Source organism: Papio anubis, chromosome 17 (genome assembly GCF_008728515.1).
Source record: "Papio anubis isolate 15944 chromosome 17, Panubis1.0, whole genome shotgun sequence".
In the NCBI taxonomy this organism is placed as follows: domain Eukaryota; kingdom Metazoa; phylum Chordata; class Mammalia; order Primates; family Cercopithecidae; genus Papio; species Papio anubis.
Genome location: NC_044992.1, coordinates 25,182,192 through 25,203,681, shown reverse-complemented (window position 1 = coordinate 25,203,681; position 21,490 = coordinate 25,182,192). Strand labels below are relative to the sequence as shown.

The 21,490-nt window shown below is 42.4% G+C and overlaps 1 protein-coding gene and 1 pseudogene across 1 annotated transcript in view; one reads left to right on the top strand and one right to left on the bottom strand.

Moving 5' to 3' along the window:
- PSMD11 (proteasome 26S subunit, non-ATPase 11) overlaps nucleotides 1-13,464 on the bottom strand; it is a 38,356-nt gene extending 24,892 nt beyond the window's left edge. The window contains exons 1-3 of the mRNA XM_003912588.5: nucleotides 12,808-13,464; nucleotides 10,373-10,474; nucleotides 2,786-2,910 (exon numbers count right to left, since the gene is read on the bottom strand). Coding sequence (XP_003912637.1) covers nucleotides 2,786-2,910; nucleotides 10,373-10,474; nucleotides 12,808-12,898 — 318 coding nt within the window. The 5' untranslated portion in view covers nucleotides 12,899-13,464. The remainder of the gene's footprint in view (nucleotides 1-2,785; nucleotides 2,911-10,372; nucleotides 10,475-12,807) is intronic.
- Nucleotides 13,465-19,963: 6,499 nt separating this feature from the next.
- Nucleotides 19,964-21,273, top strand: LOC101001974 (annotated as a pseudogene).
- Nucleotides 21,274-21,490: the final 217 nt, after the last annotated feature.

Sequence of the window (21,490 nt, the reverse complement as noted above, 5' to 3'; positions counted from 1 at the left end):
AGCCTGGCTAACATGGTGAAACTCCATCTCTACTAAAAATACAAAAATTAGGCGGGTGTGGTGGTGGGCGCCTGTAATCCCAGCTACTTGGGAGGCTGAGGCAGGAGAATTGCTGAAACCCAGGAAGCGGAGGCTGCAGTGAGCCAAGATCGCAACACTGTACTCCAGCCTGGGTGACAGAGCAAGACTCTATCTTGGGAAAAAAAAAAGACAACAAATACATACGAAAGAGGTGGAGAAACTGAAGAAAGCTGAATTGACAAAATTAAACAAATGGCTGGATGTTGAGGTTGCCCATATTGAGTCTGAGGTGCAGGTGAGACAATCTGGATGATCCACAATTTGCTCCAAAACAAGCAAATAACCTATAATCCACAAAAATTGCCAAAAGAAGTCCTGCTTAGTGGAATAAGACTCTGGTTCTTGATAAAAGCAAAGCTGCTAATCATCAAAAATATCAGCTTTAGGCAGGCATAGTGCTGCATGCCTGTAATCCCAGGACTTGGGAGGGCAAGGCAGGCAGATCATTTGAGCCTAGGAGTTCAAGACCAGCCTGGGCAACATGGCAAACCCCCCCTTCCATAAAAATACAAAAATTAGCCGAGCATGGTGGTGCATGCCTGTAGTTCCAGCTACTCAGGAGACTGAGGCAAGAGGATCACTTGACTCCAGAAGTTTGAGGCTGCAGTGAGCCAAGACTCTGCCACTGCACTTCAGCCTGGGCAACAGAGCAAGGCTGTCTCAAAAAATGAAAACATAAACAGCCTTTACTAAAAACTAAAATGACACTGATGATAAAATGATACAATGCCTAAAAGTGTTTCCTTTCACCCTAAGGAAAGGAAGAAAGGTCTTTAATGTATATAAATGTAACGTACAATGAACAATGACAACATACAACCACAGTTAAGAGAGAGCCTAACCAGTCAGGGAGCCACATGACAAAGTCCAGGAAATCCTACTAGTGAACTATAGCAGAGCGCTAAAATATGACTTGAATGGATTTCCACAAAGGAATAGGAGAAATGATCATTAAACAAATGCAGGTCAGGTGCGGTGGCTCACGCCTGTAATCCCAGCACTTTGGGAGGCCAAGGCGGGTAGATCACCTGAGGTCAGGAGTTCAAGACCAGCCTGATCAACATGGTGAAACCCCGTCTCTACTAAATATACAAAATTAGCCAGGCATGGTGATGCATGCTTGTAGTCCCAGCTACTCAGGAGGCTGAGGCAGAAGAATCCCTTGAACCCGGGAGGCGGAGGTCGTGGTGAGCCAAGATCGTGCCATTGCACTCCAGCCTGGGTAATAAGAGTGAAACTCCATCGCCAAAAAAAAAAAAAAAAAATGCTGTTCTACCCACTGAGCTCTAGGTTATGGGGAGGGATAATTTCAGAAACTTCGGTGTGCAAAAAGGAGCAGCTTCCATAATTAACTTTTCTGCCCAAAACCTTCCAAGCAACATTTATCAGTCAGTTTCAAATTAACATTTACTGATCAATCTATTTTAAGGTACTCTATTTCAAACAAAGGATGGTACCACTTTCATGAGTTTTTTAAGGTATAATTTTTTTTAAAAGTTAGTTAAGACTAATACCCCAAATAACTTTTAATATATTCCTTAAAATAACTGACACTTTAATTCAAAATAGCCATCTATTTTTTATATACTATCATTAAACAGTTTTGTCAGAGACATAAATTTGAAGACTGCTCTACAAACGAATTTTCTACAAATAAGTTAGTATATAGTGTTTAAATCAGCATTCAAAGAATCATTAAAGCCAGATTTTACAAAAGGTATGATTCCAAAGTGGGATCCATGTGTCCCAGGTTTCTGAAATTCTCATTTATTCAATACGCTACTATGGCCTTTCATACCTTTCATGCCCACAGAGGCCACAGCAAACAATCAGACATATAACCAACTAGCAATTCTGCCCTTACATTATCTGACATTTTATATTTCTTCATTGCCTGCCTTCCCCATTAAAAAAAAATCCTCATGACAACAGTGACTGTGTTTTTACAACTGTATCCCCAATACCTAAAACACTGCCTAACACGTAGCAGGCACTCAATGAGTACTGATCAATATATCCATAAGAAAAACAACAACTATATTCTTCCTACAAACAGATTGAAGCAATGACAATATACCCTACTTGAATCTGCCACTTTTTACAGAATGATGTTTAATTTTGGTATGTGTCTCTTCCTGAATTGCAGAAAATACAGTTATCTTTGAGAAGGTTGGAAAAGATTCAGTGATTACAGAGAGGCACTCTTTAATACAGCTCAGGGTCTAGTCTGAACTTGTGGGACACGCACAGGAACACCAGAGTCACTTCTGCACAATGAGACACAAACGGATGGATGCTCACCCCTCAATAAAGGTATATACGCAGTACAAAACATGCTAAGAAGGAATACCACAAGACTTAATTAGTGCTCAGAAGGAGCTTTGTGACACGAGATGAAAGGTACCACAGACACAGAAAACATTACAAAGGTGTGGCAATACAATACCTCAAAGACAAGAATCAGTTTGTGACCCTGATGTAATGAGGATTCCAGAGACCACTGACAATCTCCACTTACAAAGCAAAGCATGGAACAGACCCAAAGTATCAAATGCCCTGTAACAAAGAGAAACTGACATGATAAGTCCTGTGCTGTCCTCCCAGCTTTCCCTTCCACATTAGTACTAAAGTGCAGGCAGGCATTTCTTTCATGGAAACAAACTTTTCTCCTTATCGTCTACTTTCTGTCATTAGTATCACTTACCTCCTGCCCTGTAGCTGCTTCCATATCAAGAAACAGATCAAGAAGAGATCGGACCAGGCGAGCTGCTTTAGCCTTGCTGATGGAATTCAAGAAGGGTCGTACATACTTCAGGAGTCCCCCAAGCTCTGTATGAAAGGCAATTCAAAAAGAGAAGTAAACATCAACATTTCAGACAAAATACCCACTTAAGAAATTGACCGAATGTCATAAAAATCAGTACTTACATCACTGGAATCAGTCTAAATGAAACTTACTAGGAGTTTAAAGCATTCCTAGCAAATAGCAGAGTAGCAAAAATACGTTAACATCATATACCAAATTTGCATTCTGTTACCTACTCAGCCACTGGATTACTATGAAGTTCCAAGAAAAGCTCATGTCTCTGCTTCATTTATCCATCTTAATGAAAGATAAACAGCCAAGTATTCATAATCTCAAAAAGCAGTTTTCTAGAACATGAAATATGCTGTGTCCCTGCCACCTTCACAAAATTACTTCCTCACAACCAACAAATATGATCAGGTTATACAAGTAATTTTTTTCTAATTTCCAAGTCTGCTTCAGCTGTTCCCCTTAAACAGACAAGAGATTTCCCACTCCAGATTCCTTTTTCATGTCTTTCTGCAGTGCTCCCCAGTTTAGCCTTTCTGCAATATCACTTCCCTGGCACTCTTCTGAATAAACTTTTCACATAGAAGAGTGTTTTGCCCTTAAAGTGCTACTATATCTCTTTTAAATTCCTCATTAATCTTCAAAACCTAAGTCTTAAACTATGACCAAAAAAGGGATCCATCATAGAGCTTTTCCCCCACTTTATAGAAGAGGGCAGTATACGAACTCTAAAGAAACATCTTTCGAAACAATAAACTAGAGATATGCTTGTTAAATAGTAAAAATTAGAGAATGTTTCAACTAAACAGCTAATGAGGTATTTTTGGAATGTAGGTTAAAATTACTTTAGTGCCACTGCCTCTTTAATATTCTCCAATTGCAGACTCACCCTCCTGAGAACTCTAATTCAGGGCAAGCAAACCTCACTCTCCAGAGAATGCTAATTCAAGGCCCTGAAATCCTCATCTGCCTGAATAGTCAGAGAATGCATGGGACTGTGTCAGGCACTTAAGAACTTGATATAGAGTAGAAAAGTTCATCTTTTCCCTTCACTCCCCAGTAATGACCGTTGATTCCCAATGTTTAAAACTTTTTGTCATTCTGCCACCTCATTCGCCTCTGCACAAGACTACAGCATATACTCCTGCTTTCAAGAGGCACTAATGCCATAATCCCATCTGAAATGTCTTGCCATCTTCTCAGCCTATATAAATCTTATATATCCTTTTAGGTCCATCTGAAGTCCTATTGAGTTTTCCATGTAACTCCAGTCTACAGTGATTCTCCCCCTCAAATTCCTTTTGCATTTATTTCAATTATATTATGTAATGATAGCTTTTTTAAAGTAGTCCGGAGCAATGTCCCTTCTCCCACAGAATTTCCTCCTGTGCCTGAACAATTCTGAATGATTTCTAGTCACAGAAATGTTCACAAAGCAGCCTATTCTAATGTTGACCAAAACAAATTATTCCTTTTTGAAACACAAAACAGAAATCTATACCTTCTTTCATATGGCTTTAAATACTTAAAGGTAATTATCATTTACATTTCCCTAATTTTCCCTTTATCCAAGCTTAACATCTTTGGCTATTTCAACTGTTCCTCCAAAGTCCTTGTTTCTAGATAACTTAGTTGCTCTCCTCTGAACAAACTCTACTTTCTAAAGGTACTACCTGTGGTATTTTGTGGTACCCAGAAATGAAAACAATTGCTCCAGGTAGGGTCTGCAGTAGACTAGACCAGGAGGCCATGATATGTAACATAAGAGAGCATGTTTTGCTTTTTCTAACACCTCTCTTTGTTCAGACTGAGTCCATTAAAGTCCTTTTTAATAGACTACTGTCAAAACAGGTAATTCCCCCAACTTCCTCTGTTTTGAAAAATACTTTAAGTATATAACTTAATCCTTATCACAACTGAATTTAATCTTCCTGGCTTTGGCAATAACTGTGAATTTTAATTCTGTCTTCTAACTGTACTGAGTCATCTACAAAAATAAGCATGCCTTCTGAAATGGCTTTAACCATGATTCCAGATGCTGACCAGAAAAACAAGGACAGATCTTCATGACACAATGCCTGAAGACTTCCCTTCGGGTTGACAAATGATCCATTTATTAACATGTTTTGGATACAGTTACTCAGCCCATTGTAAATTCATAACCTGTACCTTTGATATTAATATTATGGCAAATGTTCAACTATCCTGCTTACATCAGATATGTAGTCTATATCATTCCTCTAATCCAGAGGCTGGCAAACTTTTTCTGTGAAGGACCAGACAGTAAATTTTTTTGGCTTTTCAGGTTATATGGTCTTAGTAGCAGGTCCTGAACTCACTCAGTCACACACAATGGGGAAACAAATGGGCACGACTTTGTTCCAATAAAACTTTATTTACAAAAACAGGTGGCACACAGACCCCTGAAAATCTATGGGTCTGATAAAGCTAACGAAAAAGAGAACTAGGCTGGGTGCAGTGGCTCACACCTATAATCCTAGCACTTTAGAAGGCCAAGGCGGGCAGACTGCTTGAGCTCAGGAGTTCAAGACCAGCCTGGGCAACATCGCGAAACCCCCACTCTACAAAAAATTAGCCAGGCATGGTGGTGTGGGTCTATAGTCCCAGTTACTTGGGGGACTGAGGCAAGAGCATTGCTTGAGCCCAGGTCGAGGCTGCAGTGAGCCAAGACTGTGCCACTGCACTCCAGCTTGGGTGACAAAGTGAGACTCTGTCTCAAAAAAACAAAACAAAACAAAACAAATAGAGAGAACTAAGGTGAATTTGGAATAATCTGTTCACAATAAATCCACTGTTTTTAAGAGATTACTATCTCCTTATCAAATAATCTGTCCCAGAACTCTACCACTAATGACCATGTATAGTGTCTATTCTTTATTTTTAATTTATTTCAATGTGCAGCACACAGTGAATACATCTATTCTTTGCATTATCCTCTTGAAAGGCAGGATAATATTTGCCTCAGTTTCCTTATACCTCTCCATGATTTTTCTCAGAATAATAAATGGCTCTATAGTTACATCTGCTAGAACTATTTTTTTGATAATAAAAGAAACTGTTAGAGCCTAGAGACCTGAACTTATTTACAGAGACTATCTGCTCTGTCTTCTCTCACCTATTTCTATCTTTCAGTTTGAAAATCATTTTCCTTCCTAGAAAAGGCAGAAGCGAAACATGAGCTAAGCAGTCTGCCTTTCTAACACCTGCTAGCATTACAATATTTTCTCTAAGCACTGAGTGTTATTCTTCTTACCCCAAGAGAGAAGCAAATGATCTCTTAGTTGTCCTCCTGCATTTTTCTTTTTTTTTTTTTTTTTTTTTTTTGAGAAAGAGTCTCACTCAGTCATCCAGGCTGTAGTACAATGGCACAATTGTGGCTCACTGCAGCCTTGACTTCCCAGGCTCTAGTGATCCTCCTGTCTCTGTTTCCCAAGTACCTGGGACACAGGAATGCACCACCACACCCAGTCAATTTTTTAATTTTTTTGTAGATATGAGGTCTCCTTATGTTATCCATGCTGCTATTTTTTAAAAAAAAATTTAACAGAGATAGCATCTTCACTATGCGGTTCAAACTGGTCTCTAACTCCTGGTCTCAAGCAATCCTCCCACCTCAGCTTCCCAAAGTCCTGGGATTACAGGTGTGAGCTACTATGCCCAGCTGCCATTTTTCAGACTTAGTTCATCATCTGTTTTAGTCTACTACTGTTTTATATTCATTCTTGTTTGTATTTCCTGTTTCTTTCCATTTTCATACATACTGAGATAATTTTTTTTTAAGTCCCATAAAATCATACTGACTTCCTCCTATTCTTACTGGGATTATTTGTAATTATGTGACCAGAATTTCCTTGTCAGTGGCTCACACCTGGAATCCCAGCACTTTGGGAGGCCGAGGCGGGTGGATCAACTGAGGTCAGCAGTTCAAGACCAGCCTGGCCAACATGGTGAAACCTCTTTTCTACTAAAAGGAAAAAAAAAAAATTAGCCGAGCGTGGTGGCTCACGCCTCTAGTCCCAGCTACTTGGGGAAGCTGAGGCACAAGAATCGCTTGAACCCAGGAGGTAGAAGTTGCAGTGAGCTGAGATCGCATCACTGCACTCCAGCCTGGACAACAGAGTGAAACTCGGTCTCGAAAAAAAAAAAAAGGCCGGGCATGGTGGCTCATGCCTATAATCACAACACTTTGGAAGACCAAGGTGGGTGGATCACTTGAGGTCAGGAGCCCAAGACCAGCCTGGCCAACATGATAAAACCCCACCTCTACTAAAAATACAAAAATTAACTGGGTGTGGTGGTGGGCGCCTGTAGTTCCAGCTACTTGGGAGGCTGAGGCAGGAGAATCACTTGAACCCAGGAGGTTGAGCCGAGATCACGCCACTGCACTCCACACCAGCCTGGGCAACAAAGCAAGACTCTGTCTCAAAAAAAAAAAAAAACAACCCTCACAGAACTCAACAGATTCCTTTGAAAAGTTTTAGGCTATGAAATCCTGAGCCTAGGCATCATGTCTGATGATGCTCAACACTATTAACACTACTTACAATTACAATTACACATCAGACATTGTTTTTTTCGGTAATCCCCAAGTGACTGTTATTGGCCAGGGATCCTATCTTAAATTTTTTGAGTAGAATACTTAGCATAATGCTATGCACTTATTAAATGCATAAAAAACAAAACTGGACATTAATGGAACAGACATACTTTCTATTCTCAGGGAGCAAACAATACAAACCTATCCATCAATAATAGCAAAGACAGCTAAATATATGTAGGCCTTAACACTTCCTTAGAGTTCCCATTGTGTATACCTGTACTCATCAAACTTTCTTAGAAAACAGTAAGTAACATGGAAATGTTTTTGAAAGTTCTTATAATTCATCTATTAAATTCCAACAGGTTTAGCAGTACACTTCTAAACTTCTCAAGTCACAAGGCAGGGCAAGAAACAAGGGGAGAATACATATAAAATAGGAATTTCAAGCAAAACAGTAATATTTTTGGATGAAAATTACTGAAGTGTTGACTATATACCACACACTGTTCTTAATTCATGCCACTGGAGGAAAGTAGAAATTTGGATATCTCAACAACAAAAAAATCTTTTTTTGAGGCAAGGTCTTGCTCTGTCACCCAGGCTGAAGCATAGCGGTGTGACGACAGCTCACTACAGCCTCAACCTCCTCGGCTCAAGCAATCCTCCCACCTCAGCCTCCAGAGTAGCTGGTACTACAGCCACATAATACCACACCCAGCTAATTTTTCTATTTTTTGTAGAGACGGGGTCTCACTATGTTGCCAGAGCTGGTCTCAAATTCCTGGACTCAAGGGATCCTCCTTCCTCAGCCTGCCAAAGTGCCGGGATTACAGATATGAGCCACCACGCCTGGCTAACAACAAAAAAATTTTCACATCACTTCTGTTGGCTTTATAATTCAGAAAAATTACCTTACTATATTTTGCATGGAGTGATTATCAAAACTGTTCTTGATAATTTGATTATCAAGCTCAAATTAACTGACAGACAACTGGAATCCATATGTATGTTAAATAGGAGGGAAGTCAGTCTAAGATGAAAAGACACCACCCACCAATGATAATTCGGAAGTAGACAGTTACAGGAAAGCAATAATAACCATGATGTCATGTGGCTATATGGGCTCTGAAGTAAGACTACATGAGTTCAAATCCTAGGTCTACCAGTTATTAGTTGAATGAGCTTTGGTAAGTTATTTAACTTTTCTGTGCTCAGTATCCTCCATGTGTAAAATGGATAACAGCACCTACTTCAAGTTGTTTCAAGGATTCAATTAACTTAAACCATGTATGTGTTTAAAAGAGTAACCAGTTGGCCAGGCACCGTGGCTTACACCAGTAATCCCATCATTTTGGGAGGCCGAGGTAGGTAGATCACCTGAGGTTAGGAGTTCGAGACCAGCATGACCAACATGGTGAAACCTCACCTCTACTAAAAAAAAATACAAAATTAGCCAGGCATAGTGGCGCATGCTGGCAATCCCAGCTACTCGGGAGGCTGAGGTAGGAGAATCACTTGAACCTGGGAGGCGGAGGTTGCAGTGAGCCGAGATCGCACCATTTGGACTCCAGCCTGGGCAACAAGAGCAAAACTCCGTCTCAAAAAAAATAATAATAAAAAAAAAAAAGAGTTCATAGCAATCAAAAACCATTACGTATGGTTCTTCTTATAGCTACTTAACGATGTTTTAAGTAAGATATAAGGCCCATGTAAACACATCCTCACAATTTCATACATCTTTATTCAGCTCTATAGACTGCGCCTAATAATAAGTTAGTGATCTTTAATTGAAAAAAATCACTGGCTGGGCACAATGGCTCACGCCTGGAATCCCAGCACTTTGGGAGGCCAAGGTGGGTGGATCATGAGGTCAGGAGTTCGAGACCAGCCTGATGAACACAGTGAAACCCCGTCCCTATTAAAAATACAAAAATTAGCCAGGCGTGGTAGCGCACGCCTGTAATTCCAGCTATTCCAGAGGCTGAGGCAGGAGAATCGCTTGAACCCAAGGGGCAGAGGTTGCAGTGAGCCCAGATCGCGCCACTGCACTCCAGCCTGGGTGACACAGCGAGACCCCGTTTCGAAATAAGAAAAACATCTTTAGCTCTCAAGTTCAAGAAGTTGTGCCAACTAACCCCCATTATTCTCTTGAACAACATAATTTTAGGGGAAATAACTCATGAGGTCACTTAACAGATCTTAATCCAATTTAATCAAATGAGCTCTAAATTCACTTTAAACTTAACAAAAACCACCCATTTGAAGTTAAACAGACTTCTCTTTAAATACTATTACTACTTTACTGGTAAAAAGTCCTTCCTGATCAAAAGGACTCCCTTCTCATTCCAAGGACACACCCATCATCAGAATATTATGTCAAATCTAATCAGTCAATGGTTTAATTACAACTAGAATGTCTGAGCAATGATGTGCACAAAGTCCTAGGTACAAATGGAGAAGTCTTAGGAAGACTCCATTTAATGTCTTATTCTTATTCTTAATCAATCAGAAAAAAACGACAGTGAGTCACTTGTATACAAAATCCTTTGTCATTTTTGAATCTGGCGCTTAAAGTTGTTATCTATCTTAAATACATCAGAGTTGCTCAGTGAAATTATTGAAGACTGTTGCTGCCTCTATGTGAGGGAATACAGTGAGAATTCAAAAACCAGAAACAAATCAGAAATCACTATATCCCAACAAAAATAAGATTGTCTCTCATTTGCAAAACTAAACTACCATGAAAGAACTGAGTTTAAAGGCCACTTAATTGCCTGGTAAAAAACTGAAACTCAACAAGTTGCCAAGAAAATAAAGTTGAATTCAGTTTGTGGATCAGTCCCATGATTCTTCACTCCAACAAAAGACGGGAATTTCACTCAGCATTTCAGGTACAATCCATGTGTAGCACTTACCTGCAGCTTGTCCAGTCTTTGCCAGGAGAGATCCCAGTTCCAGGATGCTCTGCTCTTTGACTTGCACTGCCTCCTCATCGTTTTCCTGAATGTCACGCTTCACTAGGAGAGGAAAATGCAAACCCTCTTAAAATTCTTACCAAAAAATGAAGACTGAGGGAAATTTCACCCTCATAAGATCCATTACAAACTCAAACATATTTACCAAAAGACAAATTCTAGAGTTAAAAAAAACTCTAAGTCAGGAAAAAAAAAGATAATATATACATAGAATATGTTCCATGTAAATCATAAAAAACAGGATTCTTCTCTTTGATTTTAAATGTGCCTTTTCATTCTACCCACCAGATTTTTGCTTACCTATATACACTAAGTTTCCGTTGTGGTCACTTGGTTAAAGCAAAATTAAAACAAAACAAATCATTCATACTTATGGTGCCAAGATCTATGCCAGTCACTATGTTATGTGAAGATACTAAACATGCCTGTGCATTTATGCCACAAACCAAAATCAATTGACCAAGTTATTGATGCCTGTAAGTCAAAAGCCTTTCAATAAACTTTATGTCTGTGCAAAGCCTCAGCTGTTAGGGATAAGCAGGTCTATAAAGCCATTCAAGAAAAACAACCCTATCAAAGCCCCAGTGTGATCCTGCACAGCTACACTTAGGAGAGACTGCTGCTTTTTAATGCACTGAGGTCTGTTAAAATAACTTTGTGCTATCTGTCCTATTTTCAACAGCTAATAACTATTTTAACATGCAAGCATGGAATAGCCTCTCCAAGTTTGTAGTGATCATCACTGGTTACCACTACTCTTACAAAGAAAGCATCATGACTTGACAAAAACCAAGATTTTGATACTCCATGATGGAGTCCAGAAAAAGTAAGGCCGTCAACCATGATGACTCAAGCTTGCTCTAACAGTGAAGCTTTCAGGGAACTCTCCCCTAGAATAGTGGGCCAACAGGAAATACTCTAATTGTAATGTTTAACATAATTTCTACTTTATGAAAGACAAAATATTAGGCACTAGGCACAGACAATTAAAATTCATGCTCCTCACATTAGTTCTAAATAATAATGTGTACTCAGAATAAAATACCCATGTAACGGTGAATGAGATGACTCTGGTTCCGTAGAAGCAACTGACCTAAGTCAAGATCAGAACTTTTCAAAAGAAACACCTTTTACCAATATCGTTCAAAGATACATCTTGACGCCCACCTCCTCTCCTTCTCTAGTATCCCCAATGATAAAGTATCAAGATCTTGTCACTGTCCTTTCTCCGTGCAGGTCTGGAATACCAAAATTCAACACACTATGTCAAATGCCAACATCTTGCAAGTCCCACATACAGGTGCATTCTCATACTACTTGTTGAGCTAATTCAAATCTTCCCAGGCTACACTAAAAAGATCCCATTACATGTACAGTGAAGAGCTGGTCCAAGCCCTAATTGAATCCTTTATGAGTGAACATTTAAGTCTTCCTCTGTCATAAATTTCTGTTCACACTTGAATCCCAACAGAAAGCTGCAGGAAGTGACTGGCTGGGGTTGTCATTTCAGTTTTCCTGTTGTGTGCAGGTGTAAGACCATCATATTACAATGCTAAGAAAATTTTAATTTTTCCGGCAACATGCAGCCGACCCGTTCCAAAGAATTCCCTGAACTCTGCGGCTGACAACTAACTCCCTTAACTCACTTCCAATCCCTACAGGGAGTCTGGAAACATTAGTCACCTCCTCTAGCCCGGCGGTCCCGCTCCAACACCTCACTCTTACACCCTACACAGGGCAGATGAGCGTCTCGGCCACCTCCACAAACCAAACCTGAGGTGTGTGTCACCCCTGAATTTCCCACATTCTGAAAAAGACCCTCCTCTTAGTGGAGCTTTCCGCTGTGGGGCTGGGGAGTAGCAGCTCCCAGCGTCCCGTGGAAGGAAACTCCCAGAGAAGAGCAAGCGCTCGCGCTCCCACCCGGAGCAGACTGTGCTGATTACAACGGCGGGAAATGCCTGTCCTGAGCTGGTTTCGCCAAGGCCTTTCAACTAGAGACTCTAGGACCAGTCCGTGACAAGCATGCCGGCCGGCACTACTCCGGGTCCCAGACCAGCTCGTGCGGGCCAGAGCCGGGGACACAGCTAGGGAGGGGTGGGGGCCCGGCTCGGCCCACTCTCCCACCCTACGCTGAGCCCCCCGTGAGTCAGCAGCCGGCGAGGGGACCTGGGGATTGCCTCAAGCCCTCCCACAAGAGTGAGACCCGGGGGGCTCTGGGGAGCTCCGAGCGGCCTGCGCCCCCGGCCCGGCCCCCCTCACACACACAGTGAGTCAGCAGCACCAGAGCCGGCTAGCCCGGCCCCTCTCCGCTGCCGCCGACCGACATAAGCCGAGCTGGGCCGGCGGGGCCGGGGAGACGGCGCGGCGACCTTTACCGATGGAGTGGAGGATGTCGATGGAGGCCTCCCGGTCGGTGCTAAGCAGAGACTGGGCTCTCTGGAACTCCACCACTGCCGCCGCCGCCATCTTACCGCTCTCACACCGTCCCCGGCCGCGGCCGCCGACGCCGGAAACACACACCCGGAAAGCCCGCCCTCGCGTCCCTCCGCCTGTAGCTCCCGCGACTCCGTTCCCAGAGCACTCCGGGAGTTGTAGTCTCTCGGAGCGCCTCGCCCGTGGGCTGCAAGCTCCCCAGCGCCGCCTAGCGGGCGGCCGGCGAGGAAAAGAGGCGGTGCCCCGCAGTGGGAGCTCAAGATCGGTCCCCGCCCACCCCAAAAGAGGCTTCTTGATTCCGGCCCCGCTCGCGCACCCCTGAAAGGGATTCTTGAGTACCGGGCTAGGTCTTCAGTCAAAGCTGTGTGGCTTTCTTTGCGGCTTCCACGATTTAACCATTCATTCAGGACTATAAGTGACCTTATAAAGTGCTCGCTATGTGGCAGACAAAGAATAGCACCATTCGAATGCGTTCCAGTGTCTGACGCCTGTACGCCGCACACACGGTTTCCAGGCTTGACTCCCGCAGAACGCTAGCCGGCAGGAGGGCAAACCCGCCAGAACCGGAGAAAACTGTCCTTCTCACGCGCCCACTTAACCTTGGGACAGTGCTGGACGTGATGAAATGAAACATCACCTTTGCTCCATTCACGCCACAAACACCTCTTGGGAATCCACAGAAGCCTCACCCAGCTCCCCAGCTCAAAAAAAAAAAAAAAAAAACAAAAAAAGGAAGAAAGAAAAAGAGAAATTGAATTATTCTTCCCAATATCTTCAGTCCCTTCAACTAAAGTCACAGATATCAGTGAAGACGTCGTGTGGACAGAAAAATGACATTCTATGAGACCACTTAGGGTTAAACTTAAGAAAGGTGCTAAAAGGGTACAAAGACAATTCGGTATAAGGAAGACCTTTCTCTAGGTGATGACGATCCAAAAATGGAATGTGCTGTCCCATAAAAGGACGCATAAAGGGGACTAACATTGCACACGCTCTTCTGTAAGTGGATTAGGCCATTTATATTCCTCTATCTCCTTTTATTCTCCCAACGATGTTCTGTAAAGAAGATATTTACTCCCCTTTAGTATGTGAGGAAACAGGGGGTTTGAGTTATTTGGTGAAGCTCAAATCCTGATTGGGAGAGCTGAGAGCTGCCGGTTAAGGAATGCCCTCCTAATTCCTGGGTGTGTTCACGTGAAAAGTAGATGACATCTCATCAGGTTGTTATAAACAGTATTCATGACTTTGATGGAGAGTTGGATTAAGTGGCTTCTAGCAGGATGCGGTGGCTCATGCCTGTAATCCCAGCACTTTGGGAGGGCAAGGTGGGCAGATCGCTTGAGCCCAGGAGTTCAAGACCAGCCTGGGCAACATAGAGAAATCCCCCACCTCTACTAAAAATACAAAAATTAGCCAGGCATGGTGGTGCACGCCTGTAGTCTCAGCTACTTGGGAGGCTGAGGTGGGAGGCTTTAGAAGAAATCGTAGGAGAGGATAGATTGCTGGCCTCACTACAAAGAGGGGGAACCATAAAACAGCAAACTCCAACATTTCTGGCACCAGGGACCAGTTTGGTGGAAGACAGTTTTTCCACAGATGTGAGGAGGGGGGATGGTTTCAGGATGAAACTGGTCCACCTCAGATCATCAGGCATTAGATTCTCATAAGAAGCAGGCAACCTAAATCCCTGGTATGCTCAGTTCACAATAGGGTTTGCCTCCTATGAGAATCTAATGTTGCAGCTGATCTGACAGGGGGCGAAGCTCAGGCGTAATGCTGGCTCCCCAGCCACTCACCTCTTGCTGGGCGGCCTGGTTCCTAACATGCCACTGACCAGTAGTGGTCCTTGGCCCAGGGTTAGGGACCCCCACTGTAAAAGACTAGGAGTGTCTGCCAGATCTTTCTCCCAAGCTAGTGAGTCTTGCTGACTGTGGAAACTTATGAGCCCATCCCTGTATGATCATCATGGTGAAAGTTTTGAGATGAACTAGACATGTCTCTTGAGGAATTTGGCATGTGTGCACACTCATGAAGATGGTCACCCACTTCTAGCCTGCAGAATTATGAATTAGGGAAGCTGGCTGGCACACTCTACAATAGGACCAGGAGAAAAGACAACAATAGGGTAGCTTCCACTCCTGTGTTTGACATGGTAAGGTTCTTATGAGCCAAGAGGATGCTGAAAAGGTAGACCATCCAGGACCTTCTTTTTTTTTTTTTTTTTTTATTTTAGGAGGGGGGGGCCCCCTCAAAGGAACCTATTCAGAGTGCAGTGGCGCGATCTTGGCTCACTGCAAGCTCCGCCTCCCGGCTTCATGCCATTCTCCTGCCTCAGCCTCCCGAGTAGCTGGGACTACAGGCGCCCGCCACCACGCCCAGCTCATTTTTTGTATTTTTAGTAGAGATGAGGTTTCACCTTGTTTGCCAGGATGGTCTCGATCTCCTGACCTCGTGATCCGCCCATCTCGGCCTCCCAAAGTGCTGGGATTACAGGCATGAGCCACTGCGCCTGGCCCAGCTGATTTTTTTTTTAAGAGACAAGGTCTTGCTATGTTGCCCAGGCTGGTCTCAAACTCCCGGCCTCAAGGGATTCCCCCGACCTTGACCTCCCAAACTGCTGGGATGACAGGCATGAGCCACTACGCCCAGCCTATTTCACGTGTTTGAATCTCATCTCCCTTCAAAAGGTTGCAGGACTACATGCTATAGAAAATGAGCACAGAATTTGAAGTCAGACAAACATGGAGCTCAATCTTCACTCTGCTACCAACTAACAGTCAAATTACTTAAACTATCTGATACAAAGTTTGATCATCAGTAAAACTATTTTAAAAATCAATTTCACTTAATGGTTGTACAATAATTTGACTGTATTTAATGCCACAGAACTTTTTTTTTTTTTTTTTTTTTTTTGAGATGAAGTCTTACATTGTCACCTGGGCTGGAGTGCAGTGGTGTGATCTCGGCTCAATGTAACCTCTGCCTCCTGGGTTCAAGCAATTCTCGTGCCTCAGCCTCCTGAGCAGCTGGGACTACAGGCGCCCGCCACCACAATCTGCTAATTTTTGTATTTTTAGTAGAGAGAGGGTTTCACCATGTTGGCCAGGCTGGTCATGAACTTCTGACCTCAAGTGATCTGCCTGCCTTGGCCTCCCAAAGTGCTGGGATTACATGAGTGAGCCACCGCACCAGACCAGAACTGTATAATTTTAAATGGTTAAAATGATAAATTTGATGTTATTCATATTTCACCACAATTTTAAAATTTTACTTCACAGATTTGTTGAAATTTATTTTTTTTAAGAGACAGGGTCTTGCTATGTTGCCAAGGCAAGATTCAAACTCCTGGATTCAAGCCATCCTCCTGCCTTAGTCTCCCAACTAGCTGGAACTACAGGTACACACCACTGTGCCCAGCCCAGCTTTGAAGTTTACGTTTTTAAAGATACTAGAACACTTCAGTGCTATGACTGACACATATATAAGTATTCAATCAGTGGCAGTCATTAAAATTGCAATTAAGTTGCTGATTAAATTAGCTGGGATTAGCACCTACTGCTCCCCTTCCTCAGGGAGCCCAGTTGGAAGGCTAAATGAATCTTTAATAGGTAATTTTCATAGTAATAGAGTGGTGATCAATTGTCAGTTCTATTCCCACCACCCCCTTTTTTTTTTTTTTTGAGACGGAGTTTCGCTCTTGTTGACTGGGCTGGAGTGCAATGGCCTGATAGCTCACGGCAACCTCCGCCTCCCAGGTTCAAGCAATTCTCCTGCTTCAGCCTCCCGAGTAGCTGGGATCACAGGCGCCCGCCACCACACCTGGCTGATTTTGTATTTTTAGTAGAGACAGGGTTACTCCATGTTGGCCAGGCTGGTCTTAAACTCCCGACCTCAGGTGATCCACCGGCCTCGGCCTCCCAAAGTGCTGTGATTACAGGCGTGAGCCACTGCACCCGGCCCAATAGGTAATTTTCATAGTAATAGAGTGGTGATCAATTGTCAGTTCTAGTTCCCATCTTAAGCTTCCTCACCCTCAGTCTTGTCTCCCTCCCCTCCCTGTCATGCTTCTTTCTGTCCTCATGCCACCCCCAAACACACTACACAGCCCTAATCTTCCCTATGCTACTGTATATTCCACAACAATTTCCTTTTTCTATGTAGCTCTTAATTGTTCACTGGTCTTTCTAAACATTTTGGATCCCAAAGTTGAGCAAATAGAGGAATACTATGATGTACTATCCTGCCAATACAAGCATGTATGCTCCTCCTTCTCCTCTCTCTCCTACCCTATTGTTACTGGAAAAAGGAGTCTTGGTCCAGACCCAAGAGAAGGTTCTTGGCTCTCCCACCAGGAAGAATTCAAGGAGAATCAGAGTGCAGTGAGAAGAGACAGTTTATTGAAAGCTACTTCATTATAGAATAGAGTGTCCTCAGAAGGCAAGTGGAGGAACGCACAGTCTTTAAGTTTTTCTTCTATAGGGATCTTGTGTATACAAAGACTAAACTAAGCTGTGCTATATGCGGATGGGCAGACAGCATGACCAAATTTATTATGGTATTGATTTAAAGAAACCTATCCTTGACACTCTACGGTGTGAGTACATCAAAGCATAACTATCTTGAAAAAAAGCACAATTATCTTGAAAGCAAATCTTGTGATGGGTATTAGGACATCTGGGCTTTTCTGTTTTTGTAGAAGCCTGTCCTTGCAGGTAATCTTTAGGTTGTTTCCTTAACTATAAACATCTTATGACCGTGGGTTGTGACCAGCAAGGACTGTGTCTTGCTAGTTGTTTTTTTTGTTTTTTGTTTTTTTTTCCGGAGACTCACTCTTGTTGCCCAGGCTGGAGTGCAATGGCGTGATCTCGGCTCACTGCAACCTCCGCCTTCTGGGTTCAAGCAATTCTCCTGCCTCAGTCTCCCAAGTAGCTGGGATTACAGGCATGTGCCACCACACCTAATTTTTTTTTTTTTTGAAATGGAGTTTCGCTCCTGTCACCCAGGCTGGAGTGCAGTGGTGCAATCTTGGCTCACTGCAACCTCCGCCTCCAAGGTTCAAGTGATTCTCCTGCCTCAGCCTCCCAAGTAGCTGGGATTAAAGGTGCGCACCACTACACCCGGCCTAATTTTTGTATTTTTAGTAAAGACAGGGTTTTGCCATGTTGACCAGGCTGGTCTCGAAGTCCTGACCTCGGGTGATCTACCCAGCTCAGCCTCCCAACATGCTGGGATTACAGGCGTGAGCCACCACACCTGGTGTATCTTGCTAGTTTTAAGATGGAGTTGATTGGCCAGGCGAGGTGGCTCACACCTGTAATCCCAGCACTTTGGGAGGCCGAGGCAGGCGGATCACCTGAGGTCAGTAGTTCGAGACCAACCTAGCCAACATGGCAAAACCCCATCTCTACTAAAAGTAGTGTGGGTGTGGTGGCAGGTGCCTGTAATCCCAGCTACCCAGGAGGCTGAGGCAGGAGAATCGCTTGAACCCGGGAGGTGGAGGTTGCAGTGAGCCAAGATTGTGCCACTGCACTACAGCCTGGGTAACAAGAGGGAAATTCCATCTCAAAAAAGAAAAAAAGATGGAGTTGATTTTAAAATGGCCTTATTCTGGCTCTCCTAGGCTTCTGCTTCCCTAACACTGTGACAAGGAGTTAAGGCTTGCAGTTCTACACTAGTGCTGACTCGATAACTACACATTCATTGCTATTCGAGCTCTGGAGAGCGGGAAAAATAGTAAAAAACAAGGAAAATATACATTATATTTTGATCTCTTTTGGGGAACCCTTCTCTCACACACTGCCACATCTCCCTAGACCTCCAGACACCTTATTGTATTTGAGTTGTATTACAGTTCTCTCTTAGGGAAAGTCTGTTAGTGATGACCTCGTCTTTGACTTTATTTTACCCTCACCCTTTATTGATAGTTCAAGTGGGTATAAAATTCCTACATTGTCACTTTTCAGTCAACATTTTAAAGGAAACTGTCTTCAGTCTAATTGAATTTCCTTTGTAGGTAATCTATCTTTTCCCCTTAGTTAATTTTAACAAATTTTTGGTTTTCAGCTTTTATCAGCTTCACGACAAAATATGTACATCCTGATCAGGACACACCAGCTTTCCTGAATCTCAGGATTCCCACCTGCCAGTAATCCGGAAAATTATCTGTCATTATCTCTTCAAATATTGCCTTCTCTGTCTCCCTTTTCTCTTGGAAATCTTATTACATGTAAGTTAGATCTGCATTGTCCAGTACAATAGTCACTAGCCGCATATGGCGGTTGAACACTAGTTAGTTCAAACTGAGCTGCATGTGGTGTAAGTGCAAAATACACACTGGGTTTCAAAGACAGTAGGAAAAAAAGAATATAAAATATTTCTTCATGATTTTATATTACATGATGAAAAAATATTTTGGATTAATGTGTTTCTTTTTACTTTGTTAGGTTGGTACTAGAAAATTTTAAATTATGTATGTATGTATCTCACATTATATTTCTATTGGACTGTGTAAGACTATCTGCATCTCTTTTCCATATGTTTTATGTTTTCTCTCTCCTTGTCTCTCCATACTACAAGGAATTTTCTTAATTTCATTTGATAGTTTACTAGATTATATCATCAACTCGTTCTAATCTGCTACTTAATCCATCCGCTAAACTTGTTTTGTTTTCCAGACAGAGTCTCGCTCTGTTGCCCAGGCTGGAGTGCAGTGGCGCAATCTTGGCTCACTGTAACCTCTGCCTCCCAGCTTCAAGCAATTCTCTGGCCTCAGTCTCCTGAGCAGCTGGTACTACAGGCGCACGCCACCATGCCTATTTTGTTGTTGTTATTGTTGTTGTTGAGGTTTTTTTTTTTAATTTTTAGTAGAAACGGGTTTTCACCATGTTGGCCAGGCTGGTCTCAAACTCCTAACCTCAAGTGATCCACCCGCCTTGGCCTCCCAAAGTGCTGGGATTACAGGCGTGAGCCATCGCGCCCAGCCCATTCACTCGACTTTAGTGTTCATCAACTTAAAACATATTTTTTGGTCCTCCCGCTTGCGCTATGACAGCCAGCACGGAGCCGCAGGGGTGGCCGCCCAGAGTCAGAGTCTGAGTCATGGTGACCAGCTGCAAGCATCTGCGTTGCGTCCTCTTGGGGAAGAGGAAAGGGTCGTTTGGAGCCAGCAGTTTCCAGCTCTCTGGAGGCCACTGGGAGTTCGGTGAGAGCTGGGAAGAATGTGCTCAAAGGGAAACCTGGGAAGAAGCTCTTCACCTGAAAAATGTTCGCTTTGCCTCAGTTGCTAATTCTTTCATTGAGAAGCAGAATTACCATTATGTTACTATATTAGTGAAAGGAGAAGTGGACGTGACTCATGATTCAGAACCAAAGAATGTAGAGCCTGAAAAAAATGAAAGTTGGGAGTGGGTTCCCTGGGAACAATTTCCTCCTTCTGGGCCCTGTGTTCTTTAAAAGAACAAGACTATGTTCCATTTAAAGATCTGAACCATCTGGTAGGATACAAAGGAAATCATCTCTAGGTGGCCAAGTTTCTTGATTTTCTTTAAAAGACAAAAATAAGGTCGGGTTAGGGAATGAAAATATCTACATTTCGGTGCAACTCCATTTTATCTTAAAAAGTTCTTGTGATCACCAGTTTATTTGCAGTCTCTTAATGTACCCACCACCCTTTCAGCTAGTACTTGATAAAATTTTTCTGAAATATGTATAATTGAATTGTATTTCAGACACAGGATGTATGATAAATACTGATATTATGGGTAATCTACTTTCCATATTTATCTATGATATTTACTATGCAGTTTGTCATCACTAGCTTGCATGGAATAGGATGTGGTCGAATTTGCCTTAGTGTTCTGTTCAAATAGAAATCTGAATTCAAATACTGTAGTTTAGATTCAAACACAGTATGCCCGTTGCAAAATTTACCAAGTTTGTTGATTTATTGATTTAAATTATTTTTTAAATTATTAATTTATTTTTAAAAAGTGGGTTGGGGGTAATACATTGTGACAGTCTTTGCAACTTACAGGGAATAGGACAGGTCATTAGGGTGTGTTTCCCAGGTTTCCAATTGAGAACCTAAACCCAGAGAAGTGAGACAAACCATCTAATGTCTGTATCCCACTATTAACAGGCTGTGTGACGTTGGATTTCTCACTTACTCTCTCTGAGGTCCAGGGTCCTTTTTTGTAAAATGAGGACATTCGTCTAGAGCAGTGGTTCTCAAAGTATGGTCTGGGGGTCCTCAAGAGCCTTTCACGAGTATTCTAGGTCAAAGCTATTTTTATAATACTAAGACGTAATTTATCTTTTCCACTCTCATTTTTTCATGAGTGTCCAGAGGAATTTTTGAGAAGCTATCTGGTGTGATATTATAACAGGCTGAATGAAGAAGCAGACATGAGAATCTAGCTTTCATCTACCATCAGACATTAAAGAGACCTGCAAAAATGTAAAGCAGTGTGACTCTTCTCACTAATGAATTTTTATTGTTGTTTAGAAAAAGTTATTTTTTGTGAGTCTTAATATGTGAAAAAAAATAGCTATTTTTCAAAAAAAAATTTTATGTTAACACATATTGGGCTTTTGTTACTCGTAAATAATTTATATATATATATATTT